Source organism: Malaya genurostris, chromosome 1 (genome assembly GCF_030247185.1).
Source record: "Malaya genurostris strain Urasoe2022 chromosome 1, Malgen_1.1, whole genome shotgun sequence".
Classification (NCBI taxonomy): domain Eukaryota; kingdom Metazoa; phylum Arthropoda; class Insecta; order Diptera; family Culicidae; genus Malaya; species Malaya genurostris.
This window is the reverse complement of record NC_080570.1, coordinates 137,301,117-137,327,730: the sequence shown is the minus strand read 5'-3', so window position 1 is coordinate 137,327,730 and position 26,614 is coordinate 137,301,117. Positions and strand designations below refer to the sequence as shown.

Genomic DNA, 26,614 nt, shown 5'->3' with positions numbered 1-26,614 from the left:
TTCGTATATTAGATGACTACTGGAGCCGTTACCGTGATACAAGTTTGATTTTTGGATCGTAACTTTTCTACTCTTAGAAATCTAGGCCTAGTTTGACTTTGAATTTTTTCCCTTCTGTGCACTGATAAAAATAAGTACGATCGACTCATATGTGAATAGCACTCCAATATCATGTGATTTTTCGTTTCAATCCTAAAACAAAACGATTTGTTTTAAAATTACAATTTACTAAGATGCAAGCTTAGTTTCTTTTTCACACTTTGATGCATTTTTCCTTTGGATGAGATGTGTTTTGCTATTGAATCGAACTACGTACATTAAACACTTCGTTTTGTAGTGGAAACGAATACAATATAAATGTATGTGAAAAACACTTGATTCGGTTCTTCGTGGTTCAAATGAAGATTTCATATGGAAAATAATTTGACATTCATATGAAATCAATACAGAATCTGAAGTCAACGATCTACTTTATCGTTTTGATGTGCATTTGAAATAAATGCAGCCTGATTTCCACTAAGAATTTACAGTTTCCATACTCAGTAGTGCTTTGAACATGATGCTAACGTGCAAATTTTTAATCAGTGTTGCTTTTACACTGTATTTTATTTTGGTGCCAATATGCAGATTGATCAGCAGCTGATAATGTTTACACTATTGCTGGTATTTTACTGCTTGCAAAATAAGAAGAAAATCACGGACAAAAACCTTCTTGCCGATCAAAAAGGTTCATTAAAACATTTGTAAGATTCTATCCTCGGCCATTACCCGCTTACACGTGCCTGATAACGTCTGCCAGAATGTTTTCCCGCGGAAATGTCGGCAGAATTCCAACGAGAGTCTGCCAACAATGCAATCTCCAGCGAAATCCCGACAGAGAATTTCGCCTAGCGGTTATGGACGGTTCTGTTTCTGCCGGATTTTTGCCATACAAAAGCAGCAGAACCGTTTTGAATCGATTCTACAATTTTAGCGCCTGTGGTTTAATTTTTTTCCATTAGAAGTATAAATGAAGGGTAATAACATTGCTTTTGCACTACCACTACCTTCTTCTCTGAATATACCAGTATTTTAATCTCATTTACCTGGTCTCAAGACTACATGCAGGATTGACGAATATGAAATGAATTCGAACAGTAGAATAGAAGGCATAGCGATCTTGCAAGACGTGTCATGGTGAAGCAATGACACAATTTCGCCTGCAAAATTTTGACCGCTGCCAGAATTTCGCCAGGCTTCTGCCGGCTGTCAGAATTTCTTACAAGCGGGTAGTACTGTGAGTTTATCAAATAACCTAAAAGTAGCTTTCAAACGAGTCCAAGTCTTTTGAAATCGAATCTTTCATCTCCTAGAAATTTTGGTGCACTAAAAACACTGGGATTTGTCGGTTACGTCACATATATTATTACATCTGCCGAACCAGAAATGTTCACCTTTACTCTTCCAAATTTTATCAACATTGTAAGCTTTCAAATAAGCCTAAGTTTATCAAAATTCGTTGTGTTATCTTTGAGAAAATTCAGCCGATGCAAAATGTGCAATTAGGCGGTAACGTCACTTATACCATTACATGTTATCTCTTGAACTAGAAGTGACAGCCATTTGATGTCCAAACTAGATCTACAACTCAATAGTAGCTTTGGAACGAACCTAAGCTTGTTGAAATCGGTTCAGCCATCTCTGAGAAAATAGAGCAGTAAAAAATAACGCGTTTTTTCGTTTCATGTAAGGCCATTTAGACATTCTATCGCGCCAATATTGCACACTATTATTTGCTATTGGTTGTTTTTCCTTTTCCAAAGCGCTTGTGCCGACTTTAGTTCATTGTCGGCAAATCATTCTGTTATTTGACGTGTTTAATTGTGGTTTTAGGTTTCATGAATCTAAGGAATGTATCGAAAAAAAAACTATCCACAAATTTTTCTTTCAAATTATGATAAAAAAAAACGATATTTTATTCAAACTAAAAATTCATCCTTTATTGTACGAGGTTAAACTTGAGCATAATGAAAACCGGATGAAATTTAAGTTATTCCTTCACGAATTGTCGAACTTTTGATCAAAAGCTCTTCATCAAGTTCCGGACAAGTGTTGCATCGCATTTTTTGGACGCTTGAGCCCAAATTTTTTTGAACTCCTGCATGTTCCCAGCTGCCTTGCCAGTCTTTTTGAAGACCCTCTTCACGATTGCCCAGTAACGGGTTTTTCAACGAAACTTATACCTTTTCCGCAAGCCAATTGAGAGTGGTTTTGGCATAGTAAGCCGACGCTAAATCCTGCCAAAACAGTGGAGGTGTACTATCCTTCTTATATAAAGGCAGCAGATCGATAGATTTCTGCATTTATAGTTCCGGTAGTGTAAAAAATGGTTGACTTCAAACCACGGGAACATATTGCTTGCCATACCAGTACCTTTCGACCAAATTTCTTCACTTGAATCGACCTGTCCGCATCGCTCACATCCTCCCCAACGACGACAGTAAAGTGTTGTGGACCTGGACTCAAAAACCCGAGTCCTTCTTTACATACGTCTCATCGTCCATCAAAACGCATGCATTCGGACACTGCAAAAGACACGAATACAATTTCCGGGCCCTTGTTGCTGCTCGCTTCTTCTGTTCTACACTTTGTTTCGAGATTTTCTACTTCTTGTAGGTCTTTAGGTGATTTGGCCTCTTGATACCCTGGATCATTTCGACACTCGTTCCTGCTTTTTGGCCAAATCACTTATTGGCATTGATTTGTTCTTCATGATTAGAGATACCACTTTCAGGTCCAAGCTGGAAGAACCGGGTTTTCTGTCTCTTCCTGGTAGCTCATTCAAAGAATAGTGTTCCCCAAACTTATTAATGATGATTTCAACACTGGCATGATGAATTCCAAACCGCATGGCCAATTTTCGCAAGTAATACCCTTCTCACTTAGCCATGTGTCCAGAACCTTAATTTTCACTTCCTTTTCAATACGCGACATTTTGAAAACGCGGAATTTCAACCGCACAAACGAGTAAACAAACGAAAGCTGACAGCCAAACGCATAGCATGCTGTGATCTGAGCATACAAAACCATCACAAATGCATGCGTACAACACAAATGTGTGTATGTGGATAGCTTATTTTCGATACACTTCTTAGTTACTAGTCGATAAGAAAATCCCAAACAAATCTGCCAATCATAGCCAAACATGTTTCCGAAGTGCGATCGCGTTCGTTTTTTAGGTTCTGAATAAGCATGTTTGGTATTCAGCATCGGGATATCTTTCCAATCTATTGAATCTATGGTGTATGCGTTTACGGTACCAAACCAAGTGGCTTTCATAAGCTCGCTACACATTCTCGTTTCGGTCATCCATAATTCTTTTGTGTAGTTTTGACATTGCCGAACATAACCAAATCTTTGGGTTTTATTTTCTACTTATCGTTTATTTAGCCCCGCTTTTAACTGCGGAGAGTCATTCTTCGAGGGAGCCGTTAGGTCTTCCGCTCTGGGCATTATCTGAAGGAACAGTAGCCACATTATATTTATCAAACTTTTCCTTGGTTGTTTTGGCCGTTTTGCCTTCCGAAAAATGCCTAAAATCATGACATGAACCAAATACGCGAATACGAATAAATTTAACACGCTTTCTGCTTTACAGGCGATTTGCTCATTCCGCTATGAGAAACTAATCTTTTTGATGCGCTATGATACCAAAATTTCAAAATAAACTCAAATTTTTAATGGTTTTCTGGTTATGTCATACTATTAAAATTTCAATAATAAATGACATATTAGGTTTTACACGAACATGACATAACCTCACAAAATGAACAGAATAAACTTTTTTTTTGACAGCTGCCTTGTGTTTGTTTAAAGATTAAAAGTTCATCAGAGGTTCATCAGCTGAATTTAAAAAAGTTCAAGTCGCCTCACACTAAACAGATTTATAAAAATATCGCTTCTCGATACTGAAAACGCCTACAGGGTAATCTTTTTAGCTCTTTTCACTGTGGAACACGTTTTTAACAGGCACTTTTTGTCATTTTCCAATTTTTAATTTGCAGTCGCAAAACAAAACATACACACGGCAGCTGTCATAGATGAACTTGATGCATCGGCAGTTCATTTGTGTTGTCATCGTGTAAAACCTTATTCTCGATTACATGGAGCAAGAAAGGAGATATTAACGATTAAAACATGTTCACTCTTCAAATTGGCAAATGGTGAAAAGATGCCCAACACAAAATTAGGTCAAGTACCCACGCAAAAAGATCGCAATCTTACTAGTATTGAATCGTTGTTTTCATAACACCAATACTTTGAATGTGCCCTTTGTTACCAGAAACGGAATTCCTATGATACGTGGATTTTCGTTACTGCCGTACAGGTTCGTGCGCGCGTGCAGTGTCCAATTTTGGTCATTGGCGACATTCCGGGAAGCAAAAGTTACACCTCTGCTGCATGGCAATTTTGTTTGTTTGGTAAGCACAGATCAATGGATCCAACAGTGCTGGTGATATTCTCTGAGAAACCTTATAAGAATATCTCAGATTCAGAGATGTCTGATTTTATACTGATTTTAGTGTCTTAACAAAAAATACTAGAATAACTGATATTTGTCAAACGTTCAATGTTCATTTTTTGAGGTTATGTCTACTTTTTTCAAAGATCATCGCGATAGGTGAATGAATACAAGCTCATTTCACTTGTATAAAACGTATTTCATTGAGCAACCAACAAATTGCGGTTCCACTCCATACTGTGTCCATGTATTGCAAAATATCACTCTATCAACTCGTTCGCATTCATCGATTATTGCCTCGCCTTATGACAGCTGTTGCAAAAGACATCAATCAATAATTGTTTCCCGTTTACGTTTTCGTTTTCCAATTACAGACAGCAATAAAAATTGTATCACTCACCATGGACCGGGCAATTTGTACATCGAGGAAAACAACGAACGGATGTCACCGATCGGAGGAGGTGGCAGCGGTCCCGCCGTCCATCATCCGCTGACTAGAATGTACTAGAATGAAGTTTAATGCGAAAATGCACTGCAGTAAACCGAAATATGTTCCTGTACTTATCACTGGCAGAGTTTTGTGAAAAATCGCTCCGAAGCAACAACAAGAAAAACGTGTTTTTACTTTGAAACAAACCAAGTGTGTGTAACCATGACAACTCCAATGAACACTCTTATTTGAACACTGTAATCGTCAATTACTATGGGTGCCATATCACGAAGATTGTGAGGTTAGGGACAACCAAATATTTCCATAGAAAGTGAAAAAAGAATGTCTTTCGACATTGAACAGTGAAGTGAAACTCTTCAAATTATGTGATTTCACTACATATATTGACACATCAGTTACAGAACACCAAACTCGTCATGATTAGGAGGCGCACGCGCGCCTATTCGTAGGACATGAAACAATAAAGTATTGTACCAACTACCTGTCGAAAAGTAAGTTTTAGAGATTAGGACCAACGAATTTGTTGTTATTAAGATATTACTGTGGTCGACATTTGTAGGGTTAATTAATTGATCAGCATAAAATTAACTTATACAACTAATAGAAACCGTAACTCAACCATACGACTTATCATCGAACAATTTGTATTTATAGATTTGAATGGCTTCTATGGTTAGAATTTGATTATACGAAAAATTGTACAGAAGACTAGAATGCGTAGGAATTGTAACAGATTGAAGTGCCTTGTTAAAAAGGAACACGCTTTCAAATTTTATTAATATATAACACTAAACTGTACTAAAAATATCCACTGGAGTAATAAACTATTGTACTGTTATTTTGCTGAGACAGCTTTCAATGTAAATATGCTTTTTTGTGTTGGTTCTAGACGAGCGCAGTATGTATTTATGAATGCAGGAGAGGATCTTCCCTTTAAACATTAAATCTTGTAATTAGAATTCAACTTTTATTAGGGCAGCAGATAGTTAGTGTTAGGAGAGTGGTCGTCGTATATAGTTACAGCTTGAAGAAAGAAACTACCGGATTGTTGGAAAGTTTCACGCCACGTCAGTGGCTGGAATGAGGGCATGTTTGTAGTTTCGAACAATGAAGCACGTATGATTGGAAATGCTAATTATATCGAACCTGTCGAGTTTAATCGTAGCAAGTTATTTTGTCGTTTTCATTCCATCACGTCCGAACGTTTCCCTCGATACCCTCGTGGTACCATCGCCATCGCCATCCGGGTTTGTGCGGTTCAATGGAACTGCCCACTCTTCACGGTTGGAAATGGTGTTTTGAGAAATTCATATGTTAAACTAGGACCATTTCCGGCCCAGTATTATCGGTCCTACTCAGCAAGAGATCCAACAGAAGTTTCGTCATTGTTCAATTTCGGTCTAACCTAGAAATCACGTTCACAGCGATTCAATTTTACCTCATCGTTTAACGCAAGATCAGTATGACGTCAGAATTATTTTTGTTGACTTCACGATTAAAAAAAGTTACGCAGATTTTAAGTACTAGTTACTCATTTTCTAATGATACATGGAAACGTCAAAATTTGAGTAGTTATAGTATGTTCACATTAGCGCTGATATCACTTGATATACTGAGATGATATACATATCACGTCGAAGTGTTCACATATGAATGAAATGATATCGTTTGACAATCAAGTTGTCATCTTGAATGCACTGATTAGATATAAGGTCAATAATATTACCTTTCTCTGCTAAAATTGAATCAAGAAGTGAAGTTTTGCATTTAATGGTCTCCGAACGCCAATATTCGTTGAAAAATTCGAGATTATTATGATTGTTTATGGCAACAATAAGGCGCTCCAGCTAGTGCTATCGTAACCAACATCTCAGTCCTTCGGGGCCATCAAAGCTAGCAAGTCAGTGAGAGCAAAGTAAACAAAATGAAGTAAAATACAACACTTCATTGATTGTGAAAGTTAGTATTACAATTTGGCAGCGCACGTTTCATAAAGATATCACATTTATAATCAAACATCAACTTTTACAGCTAAATATCACAGATATTTAGCAACAACGAACTTATATACTTCTTCGTTGTTTTCGTCTTTGCGGAAAAGATGATGGTCACGAAAACATGGCGGCCTAGCAGAGATGTCTATCTCCTCTGTGTGACGAAGAGCAAGCAAAATTTCTCCCCTCGCACTGACAACTTCAACGAGAGCTCTTCTCTTTCACATTTATACACCACTGTTGTATAAAGTGTGCACGCATCATGAGTGCGTTTGTTTTGTTTCTTTTTACCTCTTCCACTGAATCGCACCAAAGTGCTAGAGCATTAGCTAATAAATTCTCTGAGGTGGATGCAGATACTTTCACAGAGGTGTACACGCCACTCTGCTGTATGGTTTTCGTAGATGAAGCGTGGACACGCAAAATCAGCAAAATAAAACAATTTATCGTAAAATTTTCGGTTTTCCTTGCAAATTTTTCATAGCAAGGCCAGATCTACTCTCTATTAATTGAAGTTCACAGAAGTGTTCGCTCGACATCGCGCGCCAGTGGTCACTTGGGTGTATTTAGACGAGAGCGCGTGTGAGCGATTTCATGCGAAGAGAATGTGTTTCACTCGCGCCAGCTGCTTTAACCACAAGCACACACTCAAATGCTGTCTATTCGACACTGAGAAGAAGTGCGCTTTCCTCTTTGTGCGGTGCTTCGTTTTTTGCATCCTCGGTGTGGCAAAAATCTGACTCTAGCGTGTATCTCTCTGGTGAAATGCCATCTCTGCGGCCTAGCAGGGACTTGTTGTTTATTATCACTCTCAAAGTGACATTCATAAATGAGTGCGTTCAATGCTATTATCCGTGTTGCTAGTTGCGATTTTTGACAACTCGACATGATATCGTACATAATATCCCGGATATCATGCCAAAATGGTGATACGCGTTGACATCAAATTGTATTGATATCATCGGACATCAAGTATATTCGTATATCACGTGATATCGGCGCTAATGTGAATATACTATTACCCATGATTATTATGAGTAAATTTTACTCTAAATTTGAGTTTACATATCGAATTTTAGGATTACTATTTCAGCGAACCGTCGAAAAATCGAACGAAAAATTTTTTGATATCATTCCCTATTTTCTATTGCTCAAGTTACGTATCTGTGGGTAACTTCCTTGGTAATTTGGTGGAAATTTCTATGATTACAATAATACAATGCAGAAAATATTTGATGATATTGACTCTACAACGGCGAGGAAATTGCGAGGTAAAGATTAAGAAATAATTTTGAAATCTAGAAGAAGGAGTGCGTTTTTAGGGTTTTCGAGCTATATTAAAAAGGTTGTGGCATGATAATTCATGGACACGCGAAAGAATTGAAAGAGCCATAATTTGAATACCAGCTGGAAATCAGACCAACCTTTCGTGTGCTCCGAGTGTGGTTCACTATGCCAAAGATTTAAAAGCTTGAAACGTTACTTATCGTGAAGATCATTACTTATCGTGAATAACAAATCCAATGTTTTTTAAATCACAACTTTCCTTGGCAAGAATCACTAAAAAAAATAAGTGAATTCGCTGTAAAATTATGGAGGGATGTCTCACATCCAGAAGTAGAAGTAAAAAAAGCTTCCAGAGATAAAAAGTAAATTATTATTAGCAATAACACAATTTGCGGTTCGTCTTGAGTTATACATACTGTACTTATATTTAGCGTAAATGCTACAATTAATTAAATTTAATTTAATCAATTTGAAATAAAATTTTACTCAAAATTTGAGTGCTGATTTCGTTTTCAGTGGAAGAACTCAAATTTGAGTAATGAAGTTACTCTAAATTAGAGTTGTTCCACTTTTCCTGTAGATGAGTGGGATCTTACTTATTTTTGAGTAACTATTTTTAATCGTGTTCTTAGGCCGTGGACTATCTCACGAACTATAATAATTTTTGGGTGTTGTCGCCTGTCACTGTCAACTGTCAAAAGTAACCATGTTCTCAAACAGGGTTATTTTTTACAACGGATTCAATAATTACTCGTTGGTCAGGTTTTAACCAAAAGTTAAAATAATTCTTGAAATGATTCACAGCCTAAAACTGTAACTCATTTAACAATTTTTAGGATGGATTTTTGGGTTTATTTTGCACTGAAAATAAGATGATGGCCCTTATGTATTACCGGTGTCACTACACGGTGAAAACCAAGTGAAGTGACTGTGACTCCTATTATGGGTATCACTTCACGGTGGAAATCAAAAGAAGTGAATGTTGGCTTTAATCACGGAAGTCTCTTCAGAGAAAAAAATAATCACTTGGATAAACTTGATGTCATTATGAACATCACGCCACCAACATTTTGTTGAAAAAATAATTTTTTCCACCACAGTGACCACTATGCACTATGCGTGATACTGGTAATAGGTAAAATCAAGTGAAGTGACATGTAAGTGAAGTGAATGTGAAAGTGGAAGTGAGAACGGTAACAAGAGCCGATATCAAGTGGTATAATCAAATATAAACACAAGATTACAATGACCCATACGATCCGTCGAAAAATATCGGACCAGTAATCGTGAACCAGTGAACTTAGTAATAGTGGAATTTTGTTGACCCTTCGTTAATAAGCGTCGATAAACCAAAGATAAACCCAAGATTGGGTAGTCTGCGATTTCTTATGTATCATTCAAATAGGACCCCTCGATGAGCTCGATTCACTGTCAGTTTCAGTCTTTTGAAGCAAAACAACAAGCGTCTGATCACTAGATGATGCGTCGTAACTATGACAATGATTGTTAACGGAGGGTGAATGAAATTACATTATTACTGAACCAACTGGTTCACGATTACTGACCCAGCATTTTTCAATGAATCTTGAGTTCCTCCTTGGATAAACATTTGAAAATGACAGTAAAATTCCATAGCAAAAAGTTTGGAAGGAAGTAAACATATGTAAACATATCGCACAAAATATGTGCATATAACATCCATTCACTTAAATGCTTCGTAAGATAAGAATAATGCAAATTGAACAGATTCTTAGCAACAATTCTAATAGATTTTTGTTCTTCTGTTTCAAAATCCACTCGATATGCAGCAAAATACCGCGCTTTCTATCATACTGCAACTTAAGATTAATTCCACATAAACAAACATTGTCATAGTTACGCCGCATGTAGCGATTCGAGGCTTGCTGTTTTGTTTCAAATAATAATTGAACTACAACTGACGGTGAATCGAAATCATCGAGGAGCCCTGGTTGAATGGTACATGAGAAATCGTAGACCATTCCATTTTGAGTTTATCTTTGGCATAATAATTGGAATCAGAGATGGCATTTCACTAGAGTGATACACCAGGGCGTAGGTTTCAATTATACACTGCGGATACATTTGCTCCGCTCCACACAAAGAGGAAAGCGCACTTCTTCTCAGTGTCCAGACAGACAGACTTTGAGTGCGTGCTTGTGTTGAAAGAAACTGGTGCGAGAGAATAACATTCTCTTCGCACGAATCACTCTCACGTGCTCTCGCCTAAATACACCCAAGTGATCACTGGCGCGTGATGGTGAGTGAACACTTCTGTGAACTTTAATTAATAGAGAGTAGATCTGGTCTTGCTATGAAAAATTTGCAATGAGAACTGAAAATTTAACGATAAATTGTTTTATTTTGCTGATTTTGCGTGCCCTACGCTTCTTCCACGCAAACCATACACCAGAGTGCTCACCGGCGTGTACACCTCTGTGAAAGTATCTGCATCCACCTCAGAGAATTTATTAACTAATGCTCTAGCACTTTGGTGCGATTCAGTGGAAGAGGTAAAAGGAAATAAACAAACGCACTCATGATGCGTGCACACTTTATACAACAGTGGTGTATATATGTGAAAGAGAAGAGCTCTCGTTGAAGTTGTCAGTGCGAGGGGAGAAATTTTGCTTGCTCTTCGTCACACAGAGGAGATGGACATCTCTGATTGGAATACAAAGAACGTAAGAAAAATTTGCTTCGTTTGACAATGTTTTGGAACTTTTCATTGAATTATTCTCTTTTGCTGAAAGCATAAAAACATCACACAGAATAAATGTTCACTAAAGATCTAAAAAAATGATTTTTCCAGGTTTTTTTTTAGTTTCGAAAAATAACAATGCTTTTGTGCAGGGCTATTTTTGACAACGACAAAATAACGCTACTCGACTGTCAATTTTAACCAAAAGTTTAGATTGATGTCAGAGTAAGCGCGGAACGCGGACCGTAGCGAAGCGATTTAATTCGACATACTGTTTTCGCATCGCGTTCACTCTGACAGGTTTGCTTTGATCAAATGGGACTAGTTCGCACGCGACTTCTGGTTCCGGAGATATGATGATATAAGTGATGTTACCGACAAAGCACGTTTTTTGCCGCTCTAATATTTTTGGGATCCTCTCTAAGTTCGTAAGGCGGTAGTCCTCAAACGTTTAAGCACTTCGAAGAAAGTCCCCATACAAAATTTGAGCTGGGTCGGATATGGGTAAGGGGTGCTGCCCGACGGTTAATGTTTGAAAATTTTCGATCTTGAAAAATCACCATAGGGGTGAACAAATATATGAAGTTTCCGAAATAATTTTTTTTTGATGCCAAACGTCTTAGAATTGCATGAAACGTCGAGATTAAGTGTCATCTAAAAAAAAAATTTATTGGAAAAAATGACTTTCTGGGACGTGAGATTTTTGAGTCCAATTCCCAGAAAGTTTTTTTCGATTTTTTCAATAAAATTTGTTTTTCGAAATGACACTAATGGCGTTTTCGTTTTTAATTTGCACTACACTGGTGCAGTGCTACACCATGGCATGAATAAACGAACAAAAATGACGAAAACATAAACAGTAACCATTGACTACCATAAACGATTCCATTGCACAGAGCTACGCCAAACATTTGATGAGTGCTACACCAGTGGTATCGGTGCAGAAAAAGTGTAGCACTGGTGTAGTGCAATTGGCAAAAACGAACGGTTTCAGTGCAACCTTACCTACACCGGTGTAGTGCAATTTAAAAACGAAAACGACATAAATCTTAGCATCAAAATAGTAACATGGAATAGACATTGGTTGAACCGAAAAATTGGTTGAAAACCAACATCGATACAAAACTAAATTGGATTGTATTGAATATACAATGAATAGAACTCTATTTTTAAATTAACGCTTAGTTTTGCGGTTAAATTATATTGGAATGCACAGAATTGTAAAGTAACTTTATGCTTATTTGCTGCTCTAAATATGTGCATGAAAATAGATGTAAATTTTTTATCGGTGTAGTATAACCTACAGAGTAAAACAGTACTCAGGTCGGTTAGGCCATTTTTGAGGACGCGAAAAGAAGTACTTCTGAAACCGGAATCTGGGAATCGGTAGTTCGAAAGTTGGTTCGAGAGAAAAGACTTCCATTTTTGAGTCTATGGCTACAATCTTCGGTCATTCTTCAAAAACCCAAGAACAAGGAAAGCCAAATCAATATTTGGCCGTCTACTGACAATGACTACCGATTGGAATAGTTTTGAGGCAAGTTTAGTAATTATTCTACTTTTTACTTCTGGAATCAGAAAACGAGAACCGGGTTGTTTGGTTGTCTATTGACAATGGGTAGATTGAAATAGTTTCGTGGTAAGTTGAGAATTTTTTTTAACGAGTTTTGTTTCACCGCTTCAAGTGACGGTATCCAATTTTTTACACGCTTCACCATATAATTCCGGAACCGGAAGTCGGATCCGGATGAAATTTGGAAGTTTTGTATGGGACCATGAGATCTTTCATTTGAATCTAAGTGTGTGAAAATCGGTTCAGCCGTCTCTGAGAAAAGTAAGTTTTTTATCTTTCAAAAACTTTGGTGGGATCTTAGCTGTTGCATTCTCTGAGAGAAATGACAATTTTATGTGATGTGATGATGTGATGTGAAGTGATGCCACCATCAGTTCAAGGACTTGCCAGTGGATGCGGGTAGACTTACAGTAGCCCCGATATGACTCATCAATTCACCTTCTTACTATAGCTGTTACCGAAAAGCGAACAAAAAGGGTTGGGCGGATACGTAAGTAGAGTCACTTACTCGTATTCCGCGGGAATAAAAGATGCTCTTCCAACCATAATATCCAGTGCATGGATGAAGCATATCGCTATACATGCTTGAACCCGCCTGATGGTTTGTTTGAGAAGGGCGCGTCAGACTCATTTCAAACCTTCAGAAGGAAACAAGTTTCCTTCAAGTGACTTGGGCTGGCTATCCACAATCCGTCGTCCAGTCATCAATTCGTCCGATGCCCTGATGCTCCCTCCCCTTTACGCCCCGTGCAAAATGTTTTATATTGATAAATACAATGAAACACAGTGTAATGAAATTAATATAACATAAAATGATATAATAGATTACAAAATAGTATAATATAACATGGTATAATATAAAATATTTTAATTTAATATAATATAATACAATGTTATATAATATAATATAATATATTATAGAACAATATATAAAATAACAGTTAATGTAGAGTGTCAGTTATGCTCTTCTATCTTCGCAATACTGCAGGAAGTAGAATATTTCTCTTCTAATAACAATAATAATCTCTACATCTATAAAAATAATATATATTATTATTATTGATGACAAATTAATAATAATAACAATAAATATAATTATGAAAATAACAATAAAAAAACAATATAATATAGTACAATGAATTATGTAACAAATAATAGAATAAATAAAATGATATGTTGCGATATGCTATGATATTATATTACTTGAATTTATATGTCATTTCTCATCCTCTCATTCTGCCATCAATGCCTTCCATAGACCATTTGTCACCACAGACACACGTGTAGGCATGAAACAGGAACCAGTGAGAACCAAGCTCACCTTGTGACGACCTTGATATTTAATTGAGTTACTTTAAAAATGATAACTTATAAGGAAAACAAATTTATATTTTGCGCAGAGGTACGTAGTACTACTCATAATAAACCCTACAATATAATATAATATAATACAACATAATGCAATACAATATAACATAATATAATAGAATACAATGTAATATAATATAATATAATAAAATATATTATAATATAATACAATATAATGTGATATAATGCAATGCAGTATAATACCATACAACATAGTATATAATAACATGAAATAGTGTGAGACGATAATATATGAAACAATATGCTATGATACAATATAACAGTTAATGTCGCAGTGTAAGTTACGCTCTTCTAATAATAATAATAATAATAATAGATGATGTAATAAACAACAGAATTATATGTTGTAATATACTATGATAAACACTGCATTTTAGGATGGGCTTCAACCTACAAGCCATTTCGCACCCTCTCATTCTGCTACTAACACAGAAGGCGATAGCACCCAGTCGACGCCGTTCTATTGACCAAATGTCATCATAGACGCTCGGGGAGGCATGAGATAGGGACTTGTGAGGACTTAGTTATCTCACCATTTGACGACCGACAATTTTATGAAGAGAAAAACGTTTTAATATGGTCTGTTTTTGAAAGAAAATTTATTATTATTATCCAAAATTACGCTTGCTGGTTTTTGGCTCATTTCTGACTCTTATGTCATTCTTGACTTCGATACGGCAAATTGCTGCACGTCACAAAACCAGGCGCATATTTCAAGCGTCCTAATTCTTCCGGAAATAAAATCGCTTTTTCTTCTCTTTTTAACCAGTCAATGCATAACAATTTTTCGAAAACTGACACTTAAATCCTGCTTTAAGATGTAAATTCGAGTGATTCGAGAACCAACCACAACGTAAACGATAATTTGATTTATTTTTCTTTCGTCTTATGTCAAACTCTCTAAACTCTAACTATAATCTTCTAAACGTCAAATATTTTCCTATCGATCTGAGTTTTTTCAAGTGCCATTAAACAGTTTGTGAACATTTAATTCAATTACACGCATTCAATGCCAGTCAGTATACACATTTCTTCTGATCTGTTTGTCTATGAGTGTATTGAACCATTAGGCTTACTAGCTTAATTTTCGTCAGCTCCACCGTCACCGGAGTAAGCTCCATAATTTCGATTCGTTCGCTCAGCCATATTGGAACGAAACCATATTTTTGCATCGGACAATGATTAAACCGATAAGTGCAGCAGCACTTTTTATGGTGGTTGGACATCGAGCGTGTAGTACTGCTCAACAGGTGAGAATTCCACCACGTTTGCTGCCCCATCCGTTGGCAGTTGTTTCAATTAAGTTGCGTTCGTGTTCTGGTAAAGGTGACATGCCTTTTACGGTTAAAATGGCCAATAAAGCACCTGTCAACATCAAGAGGAAGTACAGACAAACGATGACCAAATGGGTACCGATTTTAACACTTCTATAATGTTTTCACGTTGATTTCGTTGTCATTGTTAGCGCCGATTCCAATTTTTTGAAATAATTCCGGTTTCGTCTGGTGAACATATCGATAGTCAGCGATGCCAACCCTACGGATTTATCCGTAGATCTACGGATTTCAGTGTTTTCTACCTTACCTGAGCCTTTTAAAATCTACGGATTTTTCCTTATCTCTCCGGAAATTTTCAGATTTCGCATTACTTCTCCAGATATAATCATAAAATCGAGCACTTTTTTCTGATAACGGCCAATGAATCTGTCAACATTCACTTACAAGAAAGATTTTTAATGATTCGATGATCACTAAGAGTCATTTATAGCATTAATTAAAATGAAAATGTTTTATCTTTCGTCTGATTTTAAAATCAATACTTCAAAATTTATTTATTAAAGTTCATCTATTCGTCACCGATCACTCATTTTTGGAATCCTGTCTTTATAGCTTAGAGCTTCAAGCTGTTAAATTTAAATATACGAGTATAGGTACACTTGAAACCGAATCTACGGATTTTACTTCAAGGAAAGTTGGCATCACTGTCGATAGTCCCACGACAAAAGGGACTAACTGCAAATGAGAGCCACTCTTTGTTTACTTTCTCTTTTGATTATTACGGAGCCATTACTGCAAATTATCTAAAGTTTCCAATATAAATCGAAAGCTTGTAGTTTTAACTTGAAAGTTTTGCGAAGAGTAAAGCGTCAAATATAGGCCCTTTTGTCGTGGGACGGTCGATATATTTGAGTAATTGTCTTATTTTTTTAACGGGGCATTTGTTGATCACGAAACATTGAATAGTAACAGTAACCAGACTAGAGTCAAAAAGGCAACTGTCAAAATAGCGTTTGTAGAATTGTGTCTTTCTCTAGCCATCACCGGAACAATCTTGCTAACGCTATTTTGACAGCTGCCGGAATCTAACCTGCTTACAGACTCCAATATGGTTCTGATTGGATAGGCTTCTAGCAGTTTGGCCGAAGGCTGGCAACCATGCTTCTTTCAGAACCAATGTGCAAAACACTTGTGTAGGCAACACCCCTCAATTATTAAACCCATATTTCTGATCATAAATTAAATATTAAATTATTTCGAAACTGTTTCTAGAATCATACTCACTCAGATATCTCTTGGTACATGTGATATTCCTATAGAAAACTCTAATCAAAAACAGCACTACCGATCAACCACATCTTTATTCCTCCTGTTCTCATATCCACACCCCCAATCCCCTGACCTCTCACTCGACACTCAGGATCCCACAGTACAATCACCCTAGGGAGTGTAGTACACGCAGAGAAATGAAGCATGTTTAAACTAACAAAACTGTCAGTAGATTTTTAAATTTGATTTATGATGATTTTTAACTGGAATATGATTGTTTTGAACTAATTTTTCCCTTCAACATCACAGTGTTCTCTGTTGGATTTGAATCAAAATTTTTATCTAGTCAAATGAAAAAATTATTTGTTTTGGCTGATTCTATTGTTGAAATAAACTAACTATTTATTACATGTCAACCAAAGTTGAGTTGATGTTATCGGCAATGTCTATGTTAATTCAACCCTGTTATACCTTTATATCAAGAGAAAAATTGGTTCAATCTATCTATGATCTTATTTGCTGCATTTTTTTCTCTCGCAGATAAAGTTTGTGCGCGTTCTGAAAAACTTTCTTCAATTCCATAGGGGGTTTTAAACAATCCAAGCGTATGTATTGATAATTTAGAATATTCTTGAAAAATGCATAACATTAAATAACACATTTTTTGAAAAATAAATATTTGAAGCAGATATCTTGACCGCACTGATGAAGCACCAAAACATTGGATACTAATCAAAATACGCGGACTTCAATGTGAATAATTTTAAGAATTTGAATACGAGCATGAATCGAAATAAAGTTACATTAAAAATTACCTTGCAAATTAATTTAAAAGAAATCATTTCATTCTTAAAACCAAACCAAAATATGTGATTATAACAAACAAAAGCGTTAGTAGAAATAACTAAATTTAAATTCATTTATTTCAACTAAAAAGTTTGTAAATTTAAAGCGCTGCAAATAATTAACTTAAACTAGAGTTCGTTCATTTAATCCTAATTTTTCGAATTTACTGTGAAATTGTTTGACAAGAAATTGACAGGAAAGTACAAGTAGAATATATGCTATTCCTATCAAAATATTGATTGAAACAAACTAATGCACCGAGAAAAATTAATCATCATGTTTTGTAGTTCCAAGTAGCAATATTTGCAATATCAACCCAGATTTTCTTTTGTCACTATTTAAGTAAAGAAAAATTCGTTGTATAAAACCCAAATTTAGTTATTTTTACAATATTTTTCTCTGCGTGTAGAGAGAACGCCCATAATGAGCGAAACAAAACTTGCAAAAGTTAGCAAACGCACCGGTGAATAGATGCTACTGCATGTGTGCAACTTCAAATCAAGACCATATGCCTCTCGATCTGAATGAGTGGAAGAACATCGGGTTTTCATTTGAAGACACACATGGCACGGAATTGATGATGACGACGACGGACTTCAGCATCATGCTGCTTTGAATCAGCAGTGTTTACAAGAGGAGTTGTTTACATTAATTACTCTTCGCTCGGTTGCTGGCTTTCCCAATTCTTTCCATCACTGTCAGCTATCAATCCAAGCAAGTGCTGAGATTTCTGAGGTGTTTGCTCTTTTCAATTCGGATTCTCATGGCAAATGGGAATCGAGCGTACCCCTAAATCGTCCGAATTCTTTTGCATTTATCATAAGACAAAACTGTACACTGGAAATAATCCAAGCGATGCTTTGATGTGTGTTTTGCACTTCAATTAGTGCCGTTGTCATAGATGTGTCGAGGGAGATGCATTATTTCTATGAACTATCAATTATAATAGCAGATCAGTTGATTTCGAAATTGTTCAATAATTAATTCCAAGCATGCACCATACAACGGAATCTGAATAAGGCATTCAACATAAGCGTCACAAAATTGGTCAATCCATGTTTCCGTGAGAATCCCGTCTTTCGACCATAGATGCAAGGTAAAAGTTTTCAAATATCATCAAGCAAGGATGAAAGAGTCTCTAAACTTGAAAAAAGTCTGCAGGCTTAAGTTAAGGCTTAATGATGCACGGAACTGGTTTAGTAAGTGAAAAAAAGACCGCGGCAATTTAAAAAATCTGTAAATTTTGACGAATGTCTGCGAAAAACATGATTTTTAAAAGTCTAAAACAAAAGCTCACATTGGGCCGTATGAATAAAACGTAGCATGCTTGAATTTCGGCAGTAAATGCTACATGTGGATCGCGTTCCTGTCAAAAGCAGAGACTTTACTAAACAACAACGTTCGAACATGTAGTATTTACTACAATTTTTCGGTAGGTAGCTCCAGAGGATGCTACTCGTGTGTTTGCTGATAAAGTGAAGTAGAAAAATTAAAACCAAACCAAACGTGTTTTACTCTGTGGACTACGTTTTCAAGAAGATACTACAAACAAGAGACTTTACTACATTTTATTCATACGGCCCATTATCTTGTAATGAATTCTAACTCGACTGCTTGATTCTGAGTGCTCGATCAACCCGGTTGACAGTGACATTACAACCTTCTTAGAAAAAACGTTCAACGGTGGTCCTTCATTGGTCCAATACGTTGGATCATTGGTCCAATGAAAGTCCAATCAATCGTTCAACGGGAGGCCAACACGGGACCTTCGTTTGCCGATTTTGAAACAGACCGTTGAACCGAATGCCATTTTTTTCGTTCAACAAACCCGGCAGACAGAGGTCCATTGTTGAGCCATTTTTAACATGAGGAGTTGGAGCCCCGTTGGACTCGTTTTACTGAAGGATTTCCGAAGTTTTTCCACTTATTTTTTTAAACTAACACTACATACGTGCACAATACTTCTACTTCACGTAGAATAACAACAAATTTTCTTTCTATGTAAAGGTAACACTTAATTTTCACACTATTTTTGCAAGAGAAAAAGCAATAACAAACCGTTCCAGCAAATTGAACGGATATTTCGTGCATTTAAATTTTTAATTCAGGCCTATTTGCGTACAAGCTTTACGTGGCCGGATTAGTCGATTTTTTTTAATAAAGAATCTTTTGAAGTGGATCTCGTTGTCACTCTTTTTCTAGGAGGAGAAGAGCTTCCATTTCCCTCCTGCGAGGGTTGAGGGGCACTTTGTTCGTGGCTCGTCTCGTCATCCATTGCTCATCGGTTGTGTTGTTGTTGGTGTCCGTCTTCGTTTCGTTTTCCTTGTTGTTCGTAGTCTTGAGCTCGTTGCTAGTTGCTTTAGATGCGCTTTGTTGTACATTGGTTGCAGTTGCTGGTTGGTTTGATGGTGAAACATGAGTACTGCGCTCACTAGTTTTCATTGTTGAACGGTTGACCTTGTCTTTGATTGAAGATGTCTTTTTCGCAGTTTCAGTGCAAGGTTTACCGTAGTGTGCAGGTTGTTCACAAAACTGACATGTAACCAGCTGATTTTCATAGGTAATCAACATTTTACACGGACGTGTCCCACCTTGACCACAAATGATGTAAGATGGAATTGCCTTACGTAGTTGCATACGCACAACTCGCACGCCATTCCGGATGCCGGGGAAAAAATTCTGCCATACTTCCGTTTCGATGGAAAGGATTTCACCGTAAACCTTGCTTCAGATAGAATTGGAACAAAGACAATCGCCTGTATTTCAGTTATTTATTATTGAATTTAAGATCTATTTTTATACAAATGTAGCGTTTTCTTCATATTTTTTCGAAAAAATACGGATAAAATTATTCGTCACGGTTTCGAAGGAATTCTCGAATTTTTCCTGTAACACGGCTCATTAGGCGGCGCACACCTTCTTCATCCATCGTTTTAGCTATCTTGTTCCACCTGATGATTCTGATTGATGTCTTTGACAACCTTTCCCTTTGCCTTGAGTCTCCTCTTCATGATTGCCCAGTATTTCTCAACTGGGGGCAGTTGGATGGGTTAAGGTTTTTCAGAACAAACCGGACCCCTTTCGCTGCATACCATTCTTGAACGACTTTGCTGTAATGACAGCTTGCCAAATCTGGCCAAAACATTACGGGATGGTCGTGGGATCGAATGAACAGCAAAATTCGTTTTTGGAGACTCTCTTTTTGGTATAGTTCCGATGTCATTGTCTTATTTGTAACGAAAAGTTTTGTTTTTTTGCTACAGCTTCAAATGCCCTGCAAAATCATAAATGTTCTTGCAAATTTGTCGGCAAAAACCACAAAGCACCTGGTCATATAGTTTCCGAGCACGAATTTTGACCACACTATTCTGTTTTATGGTCCGATTTGGCTGTTTGCTAGCTCGATACGACTTGATTTCTTCCCGGAGTCGAGTTCTCCTCACGGTACTATGGGCAGCATCGAATTTTCTGGCCAAATCACGGTCCGACAGATTAGGATTCCTCTTAATAGTCTTCAAAATCTTACCACGCAGTTTCTGGTCGACAGTTTCACTCCGACGATTGGCTTGAAGCTTCCGAATCGTCGTCAATGTTTCCTTATACCGTTTGATAACGCGCCATACGGTAGTTCTGGGCAATTTCCGCTGTTTAGCTCGCCTAGATGCAGACCTCAATGGATTTTCCAAATAACTGTGCGCAATTTTTTCCCTTCTTTCGGCTTCCATGTTAATTGATTACAAAGTACAGTTGATTTGCGGAATGTCCAAAATCATACGTGAAGCTGACAAAATTCCCGACACGTGGGTGCCAAGAACTACTTCCAAATCCGTCCACCAGGAGCGCCACAATATGAGCAAAAGTTTGTTCCAATTCTAAATGAAGCAAGCTTTATTTGTACAGTGGCCTACTAGATCATGAACCTGGAACTTGAAGATGCTTATTATTTTCAAAAAAAAAAAACTAAAGAAAGTAACAGAAAAATTACCTATTGCGGAAGGGGTTTTCAAAGATATTACAATGTTTGGTGGCTATTTTTACAAAGTGGGCCAAAATAAAATAAATCCTAAAGTGGGCCAAAATACCTCTGTTACCCTATATAATATTATTCAATATTTTGGTCAAACCTAATGTTTGATTTTTAAAGAATATCGACAAATCGGAAATCGCCTTCTTTGTTTTTACAATGCTCTTTCACATCAATTTTAAAATTCTACTTGACAATCCTGAAAGACGTCATCTTGGATTCGAAATATCGATATTGCAAGAACTTGCAACAATCTTGAGAAAGTGGAAGCCATCTTGGGTTTAAAAATGATATGAAATATCAATTTTCGATACTCGTTCTCAAATGTTCGTTATTGAGATTTGCAATAACCTACTCGTTAAATTGATGTGGTAAAGGTAATGTTTGATTACCATATTATATATCTTTTAAAAAATTTCAACAAACCGAAATTATTTTTGACATCCACTCATCCAGATAATTGATGTGCTTAAACATCAGTCAGCTCCATTTATTATTTATTCAATTATTTATTTATCCATAAAAAATCAGTCAATTCAATTTAATAAAAGTACTTATTATAAATAATACATGCTTTTGCCATACACGTCTGAGTTCAATGTTTTCGAATCTATTGGTTGTTAGATTGTGTAAATCCATCTACAAATTACTTACTTAATTACAAGCGTTTAAAAATATTGTAATTCTGAGCTTACTCTGTTAGTGTTCTGCAACTTCGTCGTTCAACGATGAATTAAAATTAATAGTGAACTGCAGCAAACGACACATGCTTGACATATTTGGCATAGCCGCATACTGCAAATCGAGCATGAAGGCTGGCATTGACTGAGCAGAAAATGCGGCAGAGCCATAGCGTGTTTTAGTTAAACGTTTCTGAATCTACTAGTAGTTAAATTATGTAAATTCATCAACGAATGACCGAGTTATAAGCGTTCAAAATCATGGCAGAAAAAGGTTACGCGACTATTTTGTTAAATTCATTCCCACGTATAGTTAAGATTAAAGTATTTTAAATGCCAATACTCATGGTTTGTAACTTTTGGAAATATTAGCAGAGCAAATAAAATCCAACCAGTCGGTCACGTTACGATTTTGTATTTGAGCAGAGAAAAATGAAAAGGTAAACGTTCGTTTTCTAACGTCTAAAGTTTTGACAGGTAAGGTATGAACAAAAATATTAGCATATGTTAAATTCATCGGTTAACACTGTTAATAATAACCATAGTTATTGCCTGTTTTACTAGCGAGCAAAACGTGTCGTAACCTCACTGCACTGAATCACTGAAAATATTCCGTATTTCTATGTGCGATGATTTCAACTGGGCAGCAACTCGACAGCTCCCATTGTTCTAAAGCGTACACGCTTAAAAACAGTTACTCAAAAATGAGTAAGATCTCACTCAACTACAGAAAAAGTGGAACAACTCTAATTTAGAGTAACTCCGAAGTTACTCAAATTTGAGTTCTTCCACTGGAAACGATATTTGGGTAAAATCTACTCATTTACTGAGTAATACTTTATTTGTACATGTACCAAAAATAGAGTAACTATCACTCAAATTTTGAGTGAAATTTTATTTCACATATACCAAATTTGCAAAAAAATTTCTCCTTTTCTGAGTGTATTGTATTAAAATATTAAGTAATTGAACTCAATACTATATCAAGTGGTGGTTGCTTGGAGTAGTGTGTTAATCGCAAATTAACATACATGTCAGTTATGCTCAAGCACCAATCATACACTTATTCCTCATAAATGACATTTGAGCATATTCGGTTTCATTCTAAAGCACAACACGGAGTTTATCATTCCGGTTTTTGCAGACACAACACCGTTTGTGTTGAGCGACTCACCCTCGAAATACGCGATCTCACTAACAAAAAATACAACCTGTTGCTACAAATGGTTATTACAACTTTTAGACTGATCTTGCGAATAGTAACCAAAAAACGAGTTCTTGCGTTAAACTCAAATTTAGAGTAGGAGTTACTCAATATCATTGATGATAACCACTCAATTTTTGACGTTTCCATGTATCATTTGAAAATGAGCAACTAGTACTCAAACTCTGAGTAACTTTTTCTAAGCGTGTAACCAAAATTTTTGTTCTCTGATTCTGTCAACACGATACATTACATTTCAAAAGGACGTCATTATGATTTGAATGAAAATATATTTTAAGTGTTTAAAAATATCTTCCTATTAAGTCATTTCGTAACAAAATTAGCTTCGTGAGTTTTTTCTGCTTTAACTGTTTTGCACAGTTAAAATTTCTTGCGAGTTGTTTCATGCAAAGTTTTAAAAAATAATCCACACATAGATTTAACAGTATAGTACGATGATTGTTCACCTCATTTGTGTCTAATATGTGTTCGGCTATACCATTGAATAGACGTAGAACGACGTTCAATACTCAGATTAACGCTGCCTTTTGTGATGGATAAAATTTTTTGATTCCATTTTCGTTATTTTACAGATTGATACTCTTTCTGTATGAGTTCCCATGGTTAGGTAATCTTCGCATTTTGTTTTGTAATATTTTTTGTCGTAAATACAACTTATTTTACTATGGGGCAGCTTTTCAAAATTTGCCGTTTACAAGAATGGGTAGAACTTAATCGAAAATATCTCTTTTTGTATTCAACGCAGCACCATATTTTTTCCATATTATCGGAATATGGTCACCAATTTATGATGATATTCTCAGTGGTATGAGAGAATCGCAAATAACCCAAAATTGAAGCTTTCAAAAAGGTTTGGTAGGAACGAGCATTAAGGTGAAATTCAGTGCCAAAATAATGCCTGAACTGAACGAATCATCGCACTAAGCGTATGGTGCCTAGCTGACACATAGAAATACGGAATATTTTCAGTGATTTAGAACAGTTTATTTACGTCATTCCCCATCATTTTTTTGAAGGAATTACAGATACTTTTTGTCCACGCTTGGCGAGTGGTTATTAATAATTTAGAATTCATAAAATCGAAGATGACGGCTTTAGGTTTGTGGAATTTTTTTTCAAATCGTTATACAATGTATATTTCAGAGACAGGTTTGACAAGTAAGTTATTGTCATGGCCCTGATATTACCCTCCCACATTTGCTGGTCTGCATGGTTGGTTTGGAAATTTAATTTGAAATTGATATGTTTTTTAAATGGAATGTATAGCCCCATTTTATTATTGGAAATAAAGTTTAAGACAATTTCAACGAATTTCAGAGAATTCTGTAACGAATATTTACAGATTGCCGGGAATCCTGTGGCAAAAATTTACTGAATAGCAATGTTGTCATGAGATCTATGCATAGTCATGAATTAACATAATATTTTAATTTCAAACAATTTATTAGTATAGTACATTCCCTACGATTCAATAAAACACGAAACGAATGCATGATTTGATTGTTTCAAAAATATGGAAGGAAACCTCAGAGCAGTTCTATGGCAATTCCGTTCTGAACATTATGTTCAACTGGATGCATCTCGAATCCAGAGCTGGCAACAATTTATTTAGTACTCATTTATATAGAATCGGTTTAGAAAACAAAAGAAAATGTTGAGAACGATGCAATCAAACACAAAAATCGAAAATCGGAATTTATCTTAATGAAAATTGAATTATCGGTGTATCAAGAGAACATATCTGTATTACTGTTTCCAGAACAAAAATCGGTATAAATACAGTGTTGAACGAATATTCGAATGCGAAAATAAAAATTAATAGCTTTAAATTGAAACGTAATAAGTTGATATTTAAAAGGTGCCACTCGAATGTGATGACAGCTGTCACAAATTATTATATAACACTTGTATTATCATAATGCTGAAATGAATATCAAAACCGTCCCGTTTTTGATATTCTAAAACACAACATGTCGAGGACAAATTTTTCACTGGACCCACTGCTTTCCAGATGGGTTAAATTATCAAAAATTCCGTCCACACCAAAAAAAAACCCATTCGAAAGATAACCCGTTCATGCTGCGCAATTTAACTCAGCGCAAAAAAAAAAACGAATGGCAGAACTGCCTTTCAGTCACAGCGCAGCAACTCTGTCGAAGCTAACATAAGTTCCCTCAATGAAGGCAAACGAGAGTTCATACGGTCTTAGAAAAAGATGAACGCAAATCAAGAAAAAGGGAATTATTTTTGAAAAATCCGCGCACACGGCTTCCCCTGCCATGTGTGTACGAAATAGGTCCTCCTTCTTCTTCTGCTTCTTGTGCAGCTTATCTTCCGCATCAGTATAAATATATGCACTGTCGAATTACATTCAAAACGGATCGTTCCTTCCACTACAGAATCCCTCGAGTAATTTGACATAACTCGGTAAAGTAGGCCGAACGAATGTAACCATATCAACTGAGTCCGGTCGAATTAGTGAGGCTTGCCTGTGACAACTGCACTTTCAACATCTGGAAATGATGGCAACATCGGAGCATAGGAACTGCCTACCCGCCTGCAAACCGGCATCCATCACGCAAGGGGCACATTCAGTCTCAATTTGGGATTGGGATGCATTTCAACGTGCGCACGTGTTGCTGTTTAGAACATCGGGAAATGCGAGAAGATGACAATTTGTCCTCTTTTGGAACATTTGCTGTGCGCTCTCGTAATACGGGTGTGTGTTGTTCTTGTTTTTGTTGTTTTAGGACGCGAATTTCGGTTGGATCCTGCTCTATGTACTGCCTACTACAAAGTAGAGGTCGAGGACAAACGAAGTCGCTTTGTTTCGCGCCTCCCGCGCCTGTAACCGGAGATCGGAACCGGAATTCAATCTGTTCGGTAGTTGTGACACGACACTTTCTTTCATTACGCATTTTGTTGTCGTTTTTTCATTCTCGTTGAAATTAGATAACTTCCCTGCAGAAGATCTTGTCAAGTTACACGAGTTTTGACGCCCTCGCATGCTTTGGTTCGACCGCAAGCCGTTCGCCGCTGGTTGCAGCAACCTTCCAGGAAAAACCAAAAACTTGGTCACAACAAGCTGTCGTATTTGGTTCAAATACAACAATATTGGCAAAATGATGAATTTGAATGATAGATAGGAATTTATATGTACACTGAAGTCTTTTTTTATGCGAATTTACGTACCGCATTAAAAAAAACCGCATAACTCTGAAAATTCGCATAAAAAAAAACCGCATAACTCTGAAACTTCGCATAAAAAAAGACCGCAGAAGGGCAAACCGCATAACTCTGAAAATTCGCATAAAAAAAACCGCATAACTCTGAAAATTCGCATGAAAAAAGTCGCGTAAAAAAAAACGCATAAAAAAGA

At 36.4% G+C, this 26,614-nt stretch overlaps 1 protein-coding gene across 1 annotated transcript in view; it reads left to right on the top strand.

The window, feature by feature from the left end:
* Positions 1 to 6,124, top strand: part of LOC131425890 (tumor necrosis factor receptor superfamily member wengen) — a 45,587-nt gene extending 39,463 nt beyond the window's left edge. Inside the window, exon 5 of the mRNA XM_058588147.1 lies at positions 4,876 to 6,124. Coding sequence (XP_058444130.1) covers positions 4,876 to 5,009 — 134 coding nt within the window. The 3' untranslated portion in view covers positions 5,010 to 6,124. The remainder of the gene's footprint in view (positions 1 to 4,875) is intronic.
* Positions 6,125 to 26,614: the final 20,490 nt, after the last annotated feature.